The sequence below is a fragment of the Peromyscus maniculatus genome, chromosome 2 (assembly GCF_049852395.1).
Source record: "Peromyscus maniculatus bairdii isolate BWxNUB_F1_BW_parent chromosome 2, HU_Pman_BW_mat_3.1, whole genome shotgun sequence".
Taxonomy (NCBI): Eukaryota; Metazoa; Chordata; class Mammalia; order Rodentia; family Cricetidae; genus Peromyscus; species Peromyscus maniculatus.
Genome location: NC_134853.1, coordinates 169499090 through 169517482, shown reverse-complemented (window position 1 = coordinate 169517482; position 18393 = coordinate 169499090). Strand labels below are relative to the sequence as shown.

General features: G+C 54.9%; 1 protein-coding gene across 5 annotated transcripts in view; it reads right to left on the bottom strand.

The window, feature by feature from the left end:
• Window positions 1–1682: 1682 nt before the first annotated feature.
• Window positions 1683–18393, bottom strand: part of Acot7 (acyl-CoA thioesterase 7) — a 96746-nt gene continuing 80035 nt past the window's right edge. For 3 of the 5 annotated variants that reach the window (XM_076565742.1, XM_006993786.4, XM_006993785.4), the window contains exons 8-9: window positions 13380–13564; window positions 1683–2072 (exon numbers count right to left, since the gene is read on the bottom strand). In XM_076565742.1, coding sequence (XP_076421857.1) covers window positions 1974–2072; window positions 13380–13564 — 284 coding nt within the window. In that variant the 3' untranslated portion in view covers window positions 1683–1973. Of the gene's footprint in view, window positions 2073–13379; window positions 14749–18393 lie in introns of those variants that run through there. The other 2 variants (XM_076565743.1, XM_076565741.1) reach the window with 2 other exon arrangements.

Genomic DNA, 18393 nt, shown 5'->3' with positions numbered 1-18393 from the left:
CTGTCAACATCTGTGGTGGGGCACAGGCTTGTCACCCTACAGTCCCCTGCTCCCACGCAGAGGGAAATGTCCTGTTCTCCATTCGAGCTCATAAAACCTCTCCAGCCAGAATGCAGCTGACATCCTGCCCCCCCCTCCAGGTGACACGATGGCACAGTCTTCTGGGCCACTCAGGGCTATGTGGGACAGGGACCATCCTTTAGCCAGAGCTGTGTGCTCAGGAAGATGGATACCTGGGACCGTCATCAGCTGCAATCTAGTGGCTGTGCTGCAATCCACCTCACTCTGTAGCTTACCTTCTGTACCCTGGGGAGTCAGGTGGGCCTTAGGGTCAGTCCTCTGAGACAGAAGTCTTGGTTTTGTAATAGAGGAACAGTTCATATTAATATGCAGGGCCTGGGATGGCTCCACGTGTGCCCTCTGACACTCCTCGGGGTTTCTGGGAGTGGTCAGGGCTCCCATGCAGACAACCCTGGTTATAAATAGATTGCCAGCAGAGGGCAGTTGCAATCAAGTGTGGCATTTTTAATGCTGTGTCTACGAAGGACATGCCCCAGGGAGCCCATGGTCTGGGTCCTGCTAAGGATGGTGTGGCTGGGTCTGGGTTCACAGATCTTGGTAGTATCCTTTCTGCTGGCCACACCCTGAGAGTGGCCTCACCACCACATCAAGGGTATCCTTGTGGCATAGGCTGGAGACCTCGAAGTTGTCTAGGGACCTGAGGGACAGGCAGTTGACATGGCTGTATGTGGGAGAGCTGGTCCCCTCCCCTACTTCCAGGCAGGAAGTAGCCCCGTCGTCTGGGACCCAGGCCGAGACAGATTCCGAAGCTGGAGCTCTTGGCGGGTGTTTCTGCACATCTGGAGCCGGGTTCTTCCTCCAGGGGCCTCAGGGAGCTGCGTGATAGGCTGCAGCTGCTGGCAGCACAGTTTGCCTTCTTCATGTGGTGGGACAGATGTTTGGGCTTCAGGGATAAACCCAGGCGCCACCTCTGGCTGTTTGGTGGACAGGGGGTGGAGTCCTGGCCCCTGGAGAGGCCTTGGTGGCTATTTGTGCTCCCCCCCCCCCTGGCAGCTGTACCACAAGCACACATATATCCTGATGACACAGATATCTCCATAGAAAACATCCACTGCTACATACAGCAGCATGGATGCATCGGTACAGAACCTCACACCACATATGCATACAGCAAAACAGACATGCACACGCACACACCACGCACACCTACCTGCAGTTACACAGCCACACCCTGACTCAATGGACACACTGCCTCCCAGATCTTCATTCCGCACAGGCCTCTCCAAGTAGCCCCTGCCTGAGCAGCTGAGAATCTCCCAGCAGATGTGAAATCTGGACCCTCTTTCCAGGAGCTCGAACCAGGCAGTGCAGATTCTCTCCACCCATCTCCTCCTTAGGCCGTTAAGCATGGAGAGGGCCAAGGAGGGAATGCACACAAGGCTGAGGCAGCGTCCCATGGAAGCTGTAGGGGCAGTGGGCTCCCACGATTCCCATTAGGATGCAAGGCCCCAAGTCACCTCTCTGAGTTCCCAGAGCTGATGCTGGGAGGGGTGGGGCCTGGGAGGAAGGCAGTGAGCCCCCAAGAATGGAGGGCTGAGGCTGCACACAGGAGGTCGACCCCCCACCCCCACCCCAGACAAATGACTACTAGGCTTCATGGGTCCAGCCAGACAGCAGCTTTATTAGTGGTGCTGGTTTCTTCACAGACCATTCAGTGCTCTGGTGTCCGTGGTGGCCTTTGGGACAACACTGGGGAGCAGTTACTGGAGGGGTATAAATAAAGCTTTGGTGCACAGGTTTTGGGAATGGGGCACAGGTAACACTGCCACACAATACTTCACAACACCAGCTCTCAGTGGAAATGGGGTTCTGGCCAAGGGGGTTACTTCTAAGTGACTGCACATGGGGCTGCCGCCTCAACTGTGCTGACCCCAGGGGCAGCAGGAAGACACCTAGGGCTGAGGCTCCGTGTGGCCCTGCCGCTTCGCCTTCATCTGCAGATAGCGGCCTTTGCCTTCTTCAAAGCGCTTCTTCTCATCCTCAGTCTCAGGCTGTGGCACACACAAAGAAGGGCATGTTAGAGACTCCAGAGAGCTCAGGGCTGTCTGCACTGTCCCTGGAGAGTGCTGAGGACCTCTGCCAAGGGCTTCTAGGTGCCACACACTGGTATCTTGACACCTCCCAGTCTGGGGATGGACTGTGAGGTCAGAAGTTCTGTGTGGGGGCCAAGTGTCAGCAAAGAGGGATTGCGTCACCCCAGGGAACTGACCAGCCTTTGTCACAGGGGAAGGTGGGGCGCTGTATGGGCTGTTGCCTTGAGATAAAGCTTTACTTTATATTAATGGGAGGGACCCTACCACCCTCAGCCTGCATGGACTGTGAGATCCTCAGAAGTGGCACCTAGGGCTGAGCAACTTAAACAGCTGGAGCCGCAGCATCAGTGGGCAGGACCAACTGGCCAGAGGGATTTTGCTGCAGGCTGGGTTTTCCTCGGGGATGGTCCTGGTTTGTGTCTATTGGCCTGCTGGGACTTCATATTTAGGAGTGGCCTGGTTTCGCTATGAACCCCTGGGCAGGTATCATGGCAGCAGCAATTGGGTGGTCACTTTTGAGTCTGATCTGTCCTGCCTAAAGTTCCATCTGGCACTGCCCTGGCCAAGGAGCTGGGTTTAATGAGCTGTACTAATTCTGCTGGGATGCAATTTCATTGTGACATTATGAGGGTATCCAAAAGCCAAGGAAATGGGGCAGGTGCCCTTCATCCAGAATGACACCAAGTCCTGGCAGCTATTTTTAGGCCTACATGCTTTACAGACCTTCAGTATATTGGCAAAGGAGAACCACCAGCCAGAGGACTTAATGTCAAATCACACTAAGTATTTCCTTCCTCCAGCCTTCCCCAAAATTGCTCTCTAAATGTCACCAGGTGTAAACTGTCCAGGCTGTGCCAGCTGGGAGCCAACGGGACACGAGGTATTAAGACACCGGCATGTGGGGCTGGAGAGATGGCTCAGAGGTTAAGAGCACTGGCTGCTCTTCCAGAGGTCCTGAGTTCAAGCCCCAGCAACCACATGGTGACTCACAACCACCTGTAATGAGATCTGGTGCCCTCTTCTAGCCTTCAGGCAGAACACTACATACATAATATTTAAAAAAAAAAAAAAAAAAAGACACGGGCATGCTTTCCATAGGGGTTCTGGTTCCTGTGTGCACTGTTCAGTGCATACACAGAACTTAGGCCTGGCTGTCCTGGAACTTGCTCTGTAGCCCAGGCTGGCCTTAAACTCACAGAGATCCACCTGCCTCTGTCTCCTGAGTGTTGGGATTAAAGGCGTGCACCACCACCGCCCAACCACACAAAAGTTTAATTACGGTTACCTTACATGGGAGAAGGCTCCTCCTAGAGGACACAGGGTGCCAAATTAAAAAGCACAGAGTAACGCCCGTGCTATGCCTGCTTTCCTGACAGCCAGGGCCCACAGCGTAAGCACCTACACACTGTCTCTCACAGAAAACAATGTACACTGATGCTAAGATCTGAAATCTCAAAGTAAAATCATTTGTTTAAACTGGTTAAATTGAGGCTTTCCCACACCGGTTTGTCCAGTGCTACAGCACCGTTCCAGCGTTAGTCAGGGGTTGTTGGTACCATGCTTTCCGCTTACCCACCTGCTCACACGCTCTTTTTGCTGGCCTCCACGGCCCAGGGGATACTGTGCTGTCGGTTATGAGCCCCCTGGTCTATGGTTTTGGCTCTGGCTCTGGGTGCTCTGAGTTATCACTACTTCTGGTTTCTAGCAGGCTGGGATCTCTCCTGACTCTGGCATAAGGAGGAAGCTGCCTGGGTGAGGAAGAGGTGGGACCCAGGACCAAGAACTCTGTCTGGGGAAGGCACTGGTTCCCAGTGTGCACCTGGACAGAGGAGCCAGAGCACATGGCCTGGTGCTTCTGCACAGCAGCTCTGCACTCCTCAGAAGGCACGTGACTCAGAACAAACCATCCTCCCTGGTCTCTGGGTAGGCCGGTGCCCACAGCGGGAGGGTATCTTCACCCAAGAGACAGCAGGGGGTCTGGAAGGGCTCTAGGCTTATTCTCAGAGGACAGACCTCATTCACCACAGAGACCCTTGGGTTTCCTGTCTCACACATTGCCGCTGATTACCCTTGATCTAGCAGGCAGCTACAGCGCAGGAGTCTAGGTGGAGGCTCTGCCACTCACCTGCTGTGTTGCTTTGGGCAGTTATGCAACCTCTCTGGGCTTCACTTTCTCACCTCCCTCTAGTGGTGCTGCCTCTCGCCTGTTATGGAGGCTGCTGTGCTTGCACTGGCTCCCGGGTGTACAGGACTCCAGGGCAGGCCCTATCACTCTCCTCCTGCTCTGAGTTAACAACAGCACATGACCCTCTGTCCGCACAGGGTAAAGGGGTGGTCAGGATTTAATCCTGCAGGTTTCCAGGGGACCTAAAGGTGCTGAGAGCTGGTGCAGTTACACTCACGGTCCACAGGGCACTACCAGCGGCTATCCTCAGCTAGAGAGGCCAGGAGATGCTGCACTGCCCTCACCTGGGCGGGCCATGCTGCATGCATGGAGCCGAGGTCCCACTGCACATCTGGGAGCTGGACTGGAATGTTCAAGAATTGACCTGAGTGTGTCCTCAGCTCATCTAACGAAGGCATGAGGGGGTTATGTCACTCCTGAGCTATGGCCTGCCTGTGCCTGCCATCTGCGTCTTGTCCCACAGACAGAGCCCCTCTTTGGGCCCCCTGGTCATCTGTATCTGGGGAGAGGAGCTGGTTTCCTAGATCTTAAGTTTCTCCCAGTTGAACTGGCTCCTCCTCTTAACTGCAGGAGGACTCTAGTGCACATAAAGGCAGAGGTTCCTAGGTGCTTGCCACCTGGGGCCAGTCTGACTCCCCCACTCCCTGTCAGCTTCCCCCACTGAGCTCCTGGCCCCAGGTCCAACTCTCCCTCAGTTAGGCAGTGTCCTCCTTGAGCCGGTCACCAGGAGTTCCAGGCTCCTAGAGCTCAGAGGAGGACAGAACGCCCATAGCCAATACAATGGGCTACAGTCTCAGCAAGCGGGCCACGCATGGGCGCAGAGCCCAGGTTTACCTCAGTACTGAATACCAGGCCCTCCGGATCCCCAGAGTCAACAAACATCACAACACACCAGGAGAAGCCAGACCCTGGGCCATCATCCTCCCATCCTTCGTTACATACGCTCCCCGAGTATGTTATGAAGTTTGAGAGGGACTGAGGGAGGGCTCCATGTGGGAACCTGCCAACTGAAACAGTGTGCAGACGCCATGTTGGGTGTCACCAGTGCAGGGACAGACAGGTGCCCATGCCCAGCTGTGACAGAGAGCCATTCTCTATCACACCCTCCCAGCCTCACTAGCCAGCAGGCCTTGGTGGCTCACTAGGGCGCTGATGGCAGGACCCAAGGAGGGCACGGGCCAAAGTGTAGGAAACTGTAGCCTTTGTCAGCTCAGGGCAGAGGGCAAAGCTGGGGCCTGGCACTGGGCCTTGAGGCTGCTCTGATGTTTAATATCGGCAGTGACCTCATCACCAGGATCTGCCCTCAGCCAAAATGAATGCTGCCTGGTGATGGATGTGTGGGAGGGTGGCCAGGGGAGGTGGCCAAGGCTTTGCAGGAGCCTATGAGGAAGGACTGCTGCACTGCTCTTCTCTCTAGGGACTGTGGCTCGCACTCAGTATCCTGTGCTCAGAGACGGGAATCCAAGCAGGCCGGAGCCAAATTCTGCCCCACCACCACCCCAAGATGACGAAGGCCTCCCTCCCTAGAGGTCCAAGCTGTGCACAATCAGTCCCACAGCCAAGGACCCTTTTCACATGCCAGCTAGAGGGAACCACAGAGGCAGGCAGGGTCTGTCTCGTGTGGAAACAAGGCCCCTTGCTCAGAGGGGCTGGTGGGCTTTCCTACCCGGTGACTACTAGAAGCTCCACGTCCCTGTTGGGTCTGGAGCGGACAGAATGAGACAGATGGCAGCCTGTGCACAGCCCTCGCCATGACACAGCTGCCACTTCCTGCAGCCTGACCCCCTCCATGGGCAAAGTAAATAAACACATACGGTGCTGGCTGTGCCATTTTTCATGGCACTAGGGAGGCGGGGAGAAGGCAAAAGCTTTTCTACGGGAGACCTAAGGCTGCCAGTGGGAAGAAAGGGGCAGGTGACCACAGGGCCATGGGCAGCTCTCGGCCGCTAGAGTACCTACCGCAGCCCCAAGCAGGTTCCCATGCCAGGCCAAAGGCAAGAGGTGAGACAAAGGGACGAGAATGGAAGGCACCTGCCTAGTGGGAAGGATGGAGAGGTGACCCAGCAGGAGTCTGGGTCCACGGACCTGGTTGGGAAGTCTCACATGCACTATTGCTAGGCTTCCTCACCATGAAATATGAACTCTGGGGGATACTGGAAGTACTCCCGGTGGGGCCTAGCATATGTGTCCCTCACATGTTCATAGGCATGAGCATCTGGAGTCATCCTGGGGCCACATGTACTCCTGGGGCTGGAGGGTGTTCGAGGAGGCCACCACTGCTAGCTCAAGGCAGCCTGGGAGGAGAGCCAGATGGCCTGGGGGTCATCTAAGTCAGCTGGGCCTCGAGGGCAGCTTGTCTACTCAGAGGTGATGCCCCACAGCCATAGGTTAAAGGTACATTGCCTTCTGGATGCTCAGAGCTCCGCCTGGCACTGAGTGCCAAGCCCTTCCCCCTGCCTGGCAGCTCCAGGCCTCAATCTGCATCTTTTCCTCCCTCCTCCGCAGACCTGCCAAGTGCCATCTTCTGGGCCTGCTTCCACCAGAGGGGAGCCTGTGGCTTTCGGAGCCTCACACTGCAAACCAAGTGTTTTCCACTGTTTTCTGTGCTTCAAGAACACACATTCAGAGCACAGCGCAGAGGCTGAGTGGCTGAGATCTACCCTCAGCACAGTCAACAGCTTGTCCTTTTTGTCATTAGTGAGTGTCTGGTCAAAGGAGGTCTCCAGTGGTGACAAAACACCTTCCTGTAGCCTGAGGGACACAAACCTAAACTAGGAAGCCACACAGTGCACTCTCTCCCATGATCCACTGGGAGACATGAGGGTCTTGGGACACTCACAAAAATCAATGGGAACTTTTCTGATTAGTGTGGTCTGAGAGACCGCCGTGTGTGGAAGGGCATCAGGCCAGACAGTCAGACTCAGCACAGGACTCACTGTCCCCCAGTGAGAAGGATGGAGAGAGGAACAGAGTCCAGGTCTGTCTGAGAGTCTGACCACTGCAGGGCCAGGCCAGGCACCTGGGAGGCAGAATGCACACTACAGCCTCAACAGCTGGCTTGGCCAATTCTAGGGTCTCCTGCAGAAACCTCACCATGGAGAACCCTCACCAGGGGTTCCTCCTAACTGCAGGGATGGGCTCACACCTAGCATACATTGTTCCCATATGGCTGAGAAATCCCCTGTATAAAGGCCACCAGGAGGCTGCTGGCAGGGGATCAGCTGGGCAGAGGGGAGGAGTCACCCCCTGGGAGGGCCTCTCCCATGGGCACTGGCTTGTTAGTCTCTGAAGCTATGTTCATAGCTCCCATGTTAGCTGTCTCCACAGCAACCAAGATAACAAGGGCAGTTCATTGGCTAGGTCCCAGCCAGAGCTATGGTCTCATCTCAGGCTCTGCCCTATGGTCCTTTCCATTTTGGTGGAGGCAAGAACTGGACCTGGGTCCAGCAGAATGAATAACTAATCAAAACAAGGAAGTCTTTTTTTTTTTTTTTTTTTTTTTTTTGAGGCAGGGTTTCTTTGTGTAGCCCTGGACCAGGCTGGCCGTGAACTCACAGAGATCTGCCTGCCTCTGCCTCCCCAAGTGCTGGGATTAAAGGTGTGCCACCACTGCTGGGCTAGGAAGCCTTAGTCCACACAGGTATGTCTGGCCTTCGTGTCCAGATTCAAACACTGATGCCATCTACCAGTCGACTCCAGCAGGCTTGGCAGAGGCAGCAATGATGATGGCACAGATGTGAGTGGATGGAGCCAGGAAACTGCCTAAGAACCAGCTTTCCTCCTGGCACTGGTGTGTGTTACTGACGCTACATTGTGTATTCACGCACACGAGTGGGAAGGCCTCCTGCACCCTCCCCACCACAGGCTCCCAGAACCCGCTCTCCGGACCTCTGCACACATGCCACAGCACTCTAACATGGAGTACTAACTGTGCTGGAGGCTGAAGACGGGGGTGGGGGTGGGGTGGGGGGGGTATCCTGCCCCAGGATATACAAGGGGCCAGATTTGGCCGCCATAAAATCTGTCTTAGTGGTCCAGGCCTCACCTTGCCTCCTGACCCTAATACTTCCTTCCTGAGGCAGTGGAGTGAGTGGTCTGTGACACATTCTCCTTCTCATGCCTTCTGGAAACATGAATGAAGGGCCTCCTTGCATGATTGCCCTCCTAACCCCTGTGCTGGCAGGGCTCACCCCATCACACTGCGGGGGTGTATCCTTGATCCTCCAGGGTTCTGGGGCTAGTGCCTCTTGTGCATCATGACTGGAGGTGACAGGCCCCTGTACCCCATTGGACTGGCCTGGGGGAAGGACATGGCCAGCTCAGCAGACAGCCAGGCACAATTCAGCACACACTGTGTGTATGGTAGCCTGGACCTGAGAGTCCTCAAGATTCTCCAGCTTGGTAGACAAAGAGGTGAGTGAAGAGGTTGGGATGGAGACAGAGGCAGGCCTGGGGAGGAGGATGTGTCCTCTCAGCTGAGTCAACCTCCTGTATGGTACTCATCATCACTGGCTCTGGGGATTGCAGGGCTCACAAGCCCCTATATTCCCAAAAGTCAGCTCTAAGGGTCTGGCATTTTTAATCATTAGAGTCATCTTGCACACCCAGAGGCAGAAAGATACTGGACAGAGAATATCCTGGATGTCCTCATCCGTGACTCATTCCTGACAGCTGGCACTGTGGGGGTCTGCCTCGCTCCTGAGGCTGGGCAGTACCCATGCCTTCTCAGAAGAGATGCACCAAACTGCTGTGCTTCTCGCTTCTGCCAAAGGAAACCGAGAACCACACTGTGCCTAGACAAAGGAAGGAGGCACATAGGTAGCCTCGGACAGCCAAGGGACAGTAGGACAGTGTCCCAACCACAAAAGTGCTCAAAGGACTTGTGTGTGAATTCTCTAGGCTTGAACATGGCCCCTCAGAGCCTGTAGAAGCCTGTGGACTGAGGTGTCCATGATAGAGATCGGAGCCCCTGTTCCCTGCCCCAGGGTAAGCGCCTTACGTGAGAACCTTCCTCCCTCCCTTCCTGTTTCCTGGAAGCAGGATGTGTCCTCCTGCAGTGCTGGGCCAGGCCCTGTAGCCCCCCCCCCTCTGCCCTGGCCCCTCTTTGCTGTGTGGCTGGGGTCAGACTTGGGGACCACAGGGAGGGGAGCTGACTGCCACAAAAAGTCTTGTCCTGTCTCCTTAGCACAAAGGTTTGAGGGGCTTTCTAGTGAGTTCCAAACAGAGGGACCTCAGAGAGCAGCAGCATGGCTGGTAATGGCACAGGTGCCAAGGCCCTGAGACAGAGGGCACAGCCACAGCCACAGCTCTTCTACCCACAAGCCCACACCACATCACCACGACGACAACGACGACACAGCTTTGACACCACACCGCAGACAGGTAGTCCCAGACAGAGGCAGCTCCAGGGCTGGGGCAGAAGGCTGACAGGCCCTTGTCACATGTCACACCTCAATCACACCTCAATGGCTAGCTGAGGTAGACTGTGTGGCTACCTCTGTACCCACTGTGCAGATGTATTCACTGAGGTTGGGGGATAAAGCGGCAGAATAAGTCACAAGGGTAAGAACTAGGGGTGCATTCTGGGTGTATATGCTGAGCCCAGGGTAGATAGGCTAGAGAGAAACTAGATTTCAAAACCTCTGTGGCAATCACAGAGGCCATGGGACTAAGCATCTAGACAGGTCGGTACCAGCTGGTCCAGTGCAGCCCCCTGGGAAAGGCAATGTGGTTCTGAAATCATCTAGGGTTGATGGCAAGTTCCCTGCATGGAGCAGGCAGAGCAGCGCCAGTGTTTGCGAGTCAACAGGTTCTCGGTCACACTGGACGCTCTGGCTGCAGGCCTATTGCAGATGTCTGTCCCAGAACCTGAACTGAGGCCAACACTCCCAGAACCAAATCAGCAGGTCTGATTCAACAGTGAGGTCTTGAAGCAGTGAGCCACCCTCTCCTGGCCTGACAGACAGCTAGGACGTCTGGAAAGTCACTGTCCTACCCTGCCTCAGGGTCTTCCTGTAAGGATGACGATGACATCTCCTAACTCCAGACGTGCCACTCATGACAAGTGTGACTCCATGTTCCGTGGCCAGTACCAAGGACCCTGACCACCTGCCCTTCCCCTCCTCAGACCCCTCCTCCATGTTCACCTTTCCCAGAGGTGAGGAATGGCTGTGGCATCAGCCTAGCCTCAGTGGCCACCCTCTTTCTAAGCAGGCAGCATCCCTGCTGAGGACCATCACACAGGGAACATGTGGTCTCCAGCGGTGGCATCTCTGAGAGGTGGGCTTCCTCGGAGGACATGGGTGACGGGGTACGCCCTTTGGAGGGTGCCTTGTGCAGTAGTCCTCCCTTGCTTGCATGCTCTCTCTAGCTGCCATGAGAGAAGCAGGTCTATTCCACCACACTCTCCCCTGTGCAGGATGCTCTACCTTCCTGAGGCCCACAGTGACAGAGCCAAGGCACCACGGGCTGAACCATCGGAAATCATAAGCCCCCCAAAAAACAAAAATGAGAAGGAGCAGCTCTTTTCCTCGGGTGTTCTGTCATAGTCATGGGAAGTGACTCCTACCAGGCTCACAGCAAGTCTGAGGCAAACCTGGCTCACTGCCCCAGGGATCTGAGCTGCTGCTGCTGCACTGGGTGAAGAGGCACTCTACCATTGAGAAGACCAAAACCCGCACATGTCACCGACCCTTGGTTGAGCTCCTCTGGCTATGAGCAGGCCTCATTTGGAAGGAGAAAAAAGTTGGCCACAACCTTATATCGTCACCGTCTCCATTTGAACCTGTATCACATGTTCTCATCACCTTAGGGCTGCTGACTAAGGCAGGGTCTGGTCCTGCCTGCCAGTGTGCCATTCATTAGGTATACGCTGCCAGGCATTAGGTGTATCCAGCAGGAGCTAGGACATCCTGTGATGGAGCAGCTGGTTCTGGAGTTGAATTCAGATTTTCTGAGAACATATGAATCAAATCTGCTTTGTGTGCCCCCTCCCTCCTTAGAGGCAGGTTGGGCATTCTCTGGTTTACAGAGTGCATCTTTTGGGGGCGGGGGGAGTCCTTGGATGGGGCACTCTAACTGGGGCAAGCGCTGCCCATACAAGGGGCCAGAGATATCCTCAACACCAACTCTATATGGTTCTTACCTTTCTCAAAGAACTTCCCCTACCTTGGCCAAAAAGGGAGAAAAAAAAAAAAACACACACACACACACACACAGTAGAGGCAGACACTGGGTGCCGAGGAGGAAGCCACAGATCCTGAACCACCAGGGCGGCTCTCCCACAAGGCCTTCCCCCTGGCCACTATCACAGTTCTAGTCAGAAGCCTGGGTCTCATTCCCACCCCAAGGTCAGAGGGCACCACCACAGGGAGGATGGGTGGCAGAAGGTGTGGGCCACGCTTCCAGCCCAGGCTGGCCTATGCTACAGCAGTCAGCCTGGGCATGACAGCAGCTGCAGGGACCCTGGCACACAAGCCCTCCCCGCAGCAGGAGACACCTCCACAGAAGCAAACGCGTGTGGCGGCTGCATTCCATGTCAGCAGGGCCCTGGGGAGGGAGCTAAAAATAGTCAAGAGCTTGAAGATGGCTAGCAATGGGGGTAGGGGACAGGCGGGAGCAGGGGGGCAGTGCACACACTCATGTAGCTGTGTGCAGTATACGTGTGTGTACCGAGGGCCAGGACTTGGGCTGTGTGGCTGGTTCCCAAGCACACCCAAGCCCAGAGAGTCTGTCTCCAGAATCTTTCCCTTTGCCCTTGCCAGCTGCTCTCACCCACATCAGTGGGCCCCAGCACACCTCAGTGAAGGGCCAAGAGTGTCTTCAACAAGTGTAGAGTGCCTGGACCCACAGGACACCATCAAGAGCAGAATCTCCCACACTCTCGGCCTGGTCCTGCCTGTCCTGGTGCCTCCTCTCTTTGGGTCAGTACAGCTCCTATGCTGCCCAGGATGCAGCTCTCCACTGGTTCAGTGGAGGTCATGGGCCCGGTCCCCAGACTCTACCTCTGGGGTTGGATTCCACAGAAGTAGGGCACATGGGTAAAAAGCCAGGCCTATCTTCCAGGGCCCACCCTGGGCTTTTACCATCCTGGGAACCCCAAAGGGTGCTACAGGATGCACTTGACCCTGCAGCTGGGAAGGAGGACTCAAGGTTCCGTGCAGGGGTCTGTGACCACGCCCACAGCAGCATCTGCCTTCTCTACTCACAGACGAGCCCTGTCAAGACGCAGAACACCCACCCAGCACTAAAGCCGCCTCATCTTGTGCCCATGTGAGTAGTCCTGGAGACCCCAAGCCCTCACGGGACAGAAAGAACTTGGTCCTAGGCCTGGGTTGTTTTTTTTATCAGCTCCTGCCTTCTGCTCCTGAATGTCCCTGCCTTGCCACAGCCTCCTGAGATGGTTCCTCCCTGCTTCCCACCCGCAGGCATCTGGTCAAAGCCTTCCTTGTGAAGGAACTTATTAACCCTGTAGCTGCTGATCGGCACTCCCAAGTGTCCCCACTCCCCGCCCTTGATGCTCCCAGCCACCTCCTTGTTCACCTGATGACCGTCCGGGACGAGGGCTCCAGAAAGTTGTGGACGTGTCAGGCCATCAAGGACAGACTCAGGTTCTTACCTACCTCATGTGACACATACTATGGTTGTCCCCACTACACAGAAGGTACATGCCTAAGATCACACAGTTCATCGGTGGGCTGGCTACCCCTCTCCTCATCTGCATGAGCCACTCACTAATAGTGTACAACTGAAGCTTGCTTTTCATCAGGTGACACAAAACGCCAGTCCTGTTGAGAGGGTGCACCCCTCAGACCCCCCAGGCCCCCCGATAAGCTGGAGAACACAAAGCTTGAGATGTTTCTAAGACCCCACTCTGGCACAATGTACACAATGCCAAGAGCCCCGGGCACTGTGCCAGGCACAGTGATGAGCTCAGAGAGGTCTGACCCATCTGCCCACCCTACAGCCTGCAGCTTACAAGGTACCTCTTCGCGGGACTTCACCAGACCTGAGCACAGCCCATGACACAGGCCTGGGCCCTGCCCTGGTTAGGACAGGACAGTGCTCCCGAGGACACTTACCACAAGCTGAGGTACAGGCAGTGGCTTGCCATCCTGGTTCAGGGACACATAGGTGAAGAAGGCACTGGCGGCCCGGTACCGCTTCTGTGAGTTGTCCACCACAGGGTCGGCGTCCACCAGGACCTCAATTTCCATGGACTTATTGCTCGTGAAGGTCATACGTCCAGAGATGGTGATGACGCAGCCTGCGGAGGACACGGAGCCGCTGCATTAGTGGATGCCAGCTTGGTCTCTACCCACAGGGGCACAGTAGGCAGGGGCAGGTCAGCGAGAACCCATGTTACTGAGGACAGTTAAGACACTGGGTTAGGCAGCACAGGCAGCAGCAGCTACTACGACACCACGACAACAAACTATTAGTGTGCGCCATTATTAGTCAATGTGAGTCATCTGTCTCCTGCACTTCTGGCCGCCATTGGGTCCAGCCCCACTGACACAGGCCAGGAGCGGCAGCTTCAGCCGGGCTGTGGGTGAGCCTGCTCAGTCCTGCCGCCTTCCCTGTCCTCCAGGCCACACAGTTACCCACTGCGATGCTCTGAGCACCAGAGAAGAATACCCCAGAGGCTTACAATCTTATGTTGGCTTGACACAAGCCTTGGCGTCAAGTTTTTGGTGGGGTCATGTGACTGTCAGGTTTGCTGAAGTTTCATCCTCTGAGCTGCTTGCTGGATGTCATGTCAGGATAGTATCCAGGTGGTCATGACCTCAGTGACCCCTCTCAACTCTACGCCAGAGCACACTACCATACAGTGCATAATACCACACAGTACTTCAGCCTGGCCTTCTGCTTCCGGGCTTGATGCCTCTCCCTGCCACCACCCACCCTTCCACACAGACCCCTCCACTGCCGGACCTTGTCCTTCTCAACCCTGGGCAGTTTCTAGTCTCAGGGTGCTCAGTTCTGCTCTTACAAATGGACACCCAGGAACTTGACCTTCAGGGAACTGTGAAAGAAAAGGCCGAAGACCCAGTGCCGGGTCTAGTGCTTGCCAAGGGTCATCTTTCCCAGCCATGACGGGTTTGGCCACAGGTGTGTTGGCCTGTGGAGGATTTGGGGAAAAGCTGGCTCCTGGCTGCTGCCACTTCTGACTTATGTGTGACCAGACTCCTCCTCCCAGCTCCAGCAGTCTTCTGGGCCAGGGCATGTGGGTCACAGGGCCTTCTCAGGAGGGACCAGTGCTGGCTGCAGGGCCCTACAACACATATCTAGCAGCCTAGCTTCAAGACAGGCCCTGCAGGACACACTGAGACAGCCAGAGAGAAAGACAGTGGAGGCAGCGGGGCTTTCCACTGAGAAGTTCCAGAAAGCTCCATTCCACATTCAACTTCATACTTACACAGGGCGCTTCAGTGCAGGACATGGCCATTTCTGGGAGGGAAGGAAGGAGCCAGGTGGTCAGCAACAGGTGGCCTGGTGCGAGCTGTAGTGCTCAGTCACATGCAAGCATCTGACAGGTGAACACACCTGTGCCACACCCTGGGACTGTCACAGCTCAGGGTCCAGAAGCTTAGACTAGTCCCCCAGGCCTTACCATGCCTCTGTCCTCTCCTAAATGCCACTGAGAGCTGGGCTATAAGGTGAGACGTGGGAAAGAGAAGGCGGGCAAGATTTCCCCCAAGTCCAAGGTGCGTGAGGGCCACTGTGTGAAGTACCACCTATTGCACACCGTCTGAGAGGCCAATTCCAGGGTCTCCAAACACACTGTGAATTCCAGACAACAGGAAGTGTGTCCTTCTGCTGTCAATCACAAAACCCATTTCCTGCCATGGGTCACAGCCAAACCCTGGCTGCTCATGGTGTTAATGTCTGAGTTGGAAGCCCAAAGCTTCTGACTCCAAGTTTAAGTCACAAGTGGCTGGTTCTGAGAACTGGACCAGAAGACCAGCAGCTGGAAGGGTCTGGAGAGCCAGGGGTGTCATGCGACACGATGAACACCCCAAGTCTGGGCTTTTTCACTCACAAGAACACTGCATCACCACACCACACACAGCCTCCGGGAATCTCCACAGATCCAGGAATCCACCACGGAGCTGGCACCTGACTGGGCCACTGGGAGAACAGGATCAAACTGAGACTCCATGTCAAAAATCCTCAGCTCTGCTGACAGGGGAGGCACAGAGCACCCGAGTCCCTGCAGTGTCAAAGTCTGCCTGGGGAACCAGATCCAACTAGGTGAGGAGAGGCAGCTAACAAGTGGTCCATACTCCATGATGGCCTCCCCATCCCGGCCTCCCCATCCCACACACTTCCTATAACGGCTGCCTAGCTCACCCTGCGCCTCTCCTCCAGGGATGCTGCCAAGACCAGCCCACCTCCTCCACGGCACTCCTTCAATTAGCCTTTATGTTCCACTGCAGATCTGACTAACACCTACCTGTCCCCCAGTCTGGAATGCCTAAGGGCAAAGCAGGGGTTCCCATTATGTGGTGAGTAAGCATACAGACCCACAAGGGCTATGGAAGGGTTTTAAACATGGCAGTTGACCACAGAGACCTAGCACCCTGCAGGCCCCGAGCCCAGGGGAGCCCGAGACCCCGCCATTACCCTGGAGGAGACACTGCACAGGCCTGAACTGAGTGGCTCAGAAGCACGGCACTGGCCTCCACCAAAACACTGCTAGCCAATGCTTCCTTCCACTTCCTTCCTCAACTCCAAGGCCATCCTTTGAATGGCTGCCCTGGAATCTCCCAACCTTACCCACCTGCCTCTCCCCAGGGGGAAGCAGGGCCCTTCTTCACGCTCCACCCTTCTCTAAGTCCCCAGAATGTCCAGGTACACGGGGTGAAGTGAAGGAAGAATGGGAGAGTCTAGGGTCACGTGACCCCTGTGGTTATGGACAGGTGTTGGCACACTTGTTAGCAAAGAGCCCTCAACACCCAGACTGTGAACACGGCACTACACCGAAGAAGTCTCGGACACATCAGTGCAGACATACTAAAGCCGGTGGAGGAGCAGGTCAGCCCCAGTGCCAACAGCTCCTGCAGTTCTGTCCCTCTGCCTAGGGTGGTGGCCTGGTGGGTAAGCAAACACCACAGCTCATGCCAGCACATGACACCTGGGCCACCCATGCTCAAAGTTACAGGTATCTGGAACCGAAAGGCTGGACATAGTGTGCTATATAATGAAACAGTCTACATCTGCACTGCCCTGCACCACCGTTACAGGGCTCTGGCACTTCAGATGGCTGAGGATAACTGGGGATCGGCACTTTTCATCCCTTCTCTCTCTCTGCCCCTTCTCTTCCTTTCCTGCCGTCCCCCTTCTGGCCTTTCTTCCTTAGACAAGGTTTCACAGCACAGCCCAGGCTGCCTTGGACTTCCGTCTTCCTGCCTTTCTGGAATGGCCTCATTGTGTTGGCCAGGCTACACTGGGACTATAAGCACATCCCACTATGCCCAGCTTTAGTTTTCATTTTAATTTTACTCTGAATAGTCATGTGTGGACGGGGACTATTTTGTGGGTAGCACAGCAGTTAAAGCTCAGGGGCTGGAGAGATGGTTAGTAGTTTAGAGCACCTGTCGCTCTTACAGAGAACCTGATTCAATTCCCAGTACCCACATGGTGGCTCACGACCATCCAAACTCTAGTTCCAGTCTGCAAACACCAGACACACATACGATGCACACACATACATGCAGGCAAAACGTGTGTGTGTGTGTGTGTGTGTGTGTGTGTGTGTGTGTGTGTGTGTGTTTTAAACTATAAAAAAGGTTTGTTTTTTTTTTTGTAGTTTTGTTTTGTTTTTTAAGCAAAGCCAATAGAATGGAGTGTAGGGAGCTGCTGGAGACAGGAGACTCAACTATCCACCCCTGATGCTCTCCAAACTCAACAGGAAAAGGACCCTGGTAAAGGCTGATGAGGGCACAACAGAGCAATGTTTTTCTTAGGCTAAACCACTCACTGCACAAAGCCTCAGAAGAGAGAAGTTCCTATTCAGATGTGAGAAGCAGCTGAAGTCAGATCACATCCAAGGTGAACATCAAAGGTAGATGATGTTGCATTTGACCTATGAAGATCACATGTAGCACCCCTCACCCATATCCACCTTGCAGCTGCTGTTCTGTGCCCTGGATACCTGGCTGTGTCCTGCAAGGGGTCACCAAAATACGCCTGAGCCCCAGTGGCTATGGGCTGCAGCTTCCTTAACCTCTCAAGTTAAAGATTAGAACCCTGAGATAACAAACTGTAGAAGCTCATGGGAAGGCACTCAGCATGGGCCTGACCCTGAAGCCAGCAATGTCCAGGGCAAATGCATCAAGTGGGCTGAGCTTTGAACTGCCTGCTTTGAAGGCGCTGATAGCCCACCTGGAGAGCGTACCCCACAAGGCTGGCTCCCAGCTGACTCCCCTGAAGACAACATCACTCTCCAGGCAGCAGCAGCTAGATTACAACTGTATGCCAGGGATTGGAAACGAAAACTAACTAATAAAGAAAAATAGCTGTTACCAAGCCTGAGACCTGCTAAGCACTCGGAAGTTTACAAAGAGCTCCGTGTTTTGTGCACCAGAGAGCCAGGGCACAGAACTGTCTCAAGTGCACAGAACAGTGAACTGTGGTGACATTAAACTGCAGCCTCTGGGAGGGTCCTTCTGGAAGACTGGTTATCTACAAGAAAACTGCACTGCCAAAAGCCATCTCTTCAAGGAGACTGGTTGGAATTTATGTCTCAACTGAGGAGGGAAGGGAGACAGTAACCCATGGGATACATTATGCTCATGTGGTTGAGGCTTCTTGTTTGTACTGAGCAAAGGCATTGCTATCCATGTCAGGCTTCCATGCTGTGTGCTGTCCAATGTGTGCTCACTGACCTCGGCATGGTCATAGCAGGTCCTCTAAGAGGAGGCATGGGCTTGTCACGGCTCGTGGCTCCTACTGTCCCCAACATCCATGACACTGGCATGGAGAAGCCTGAGATGCTCTTGCTGGGCCAACACTGCTTAAGGAGCTGGATCTCTGGCCTTCTCATTTCTTACTGGGCAAGGGGCTAGTGACACAGGAGGGGTCTGTGACACA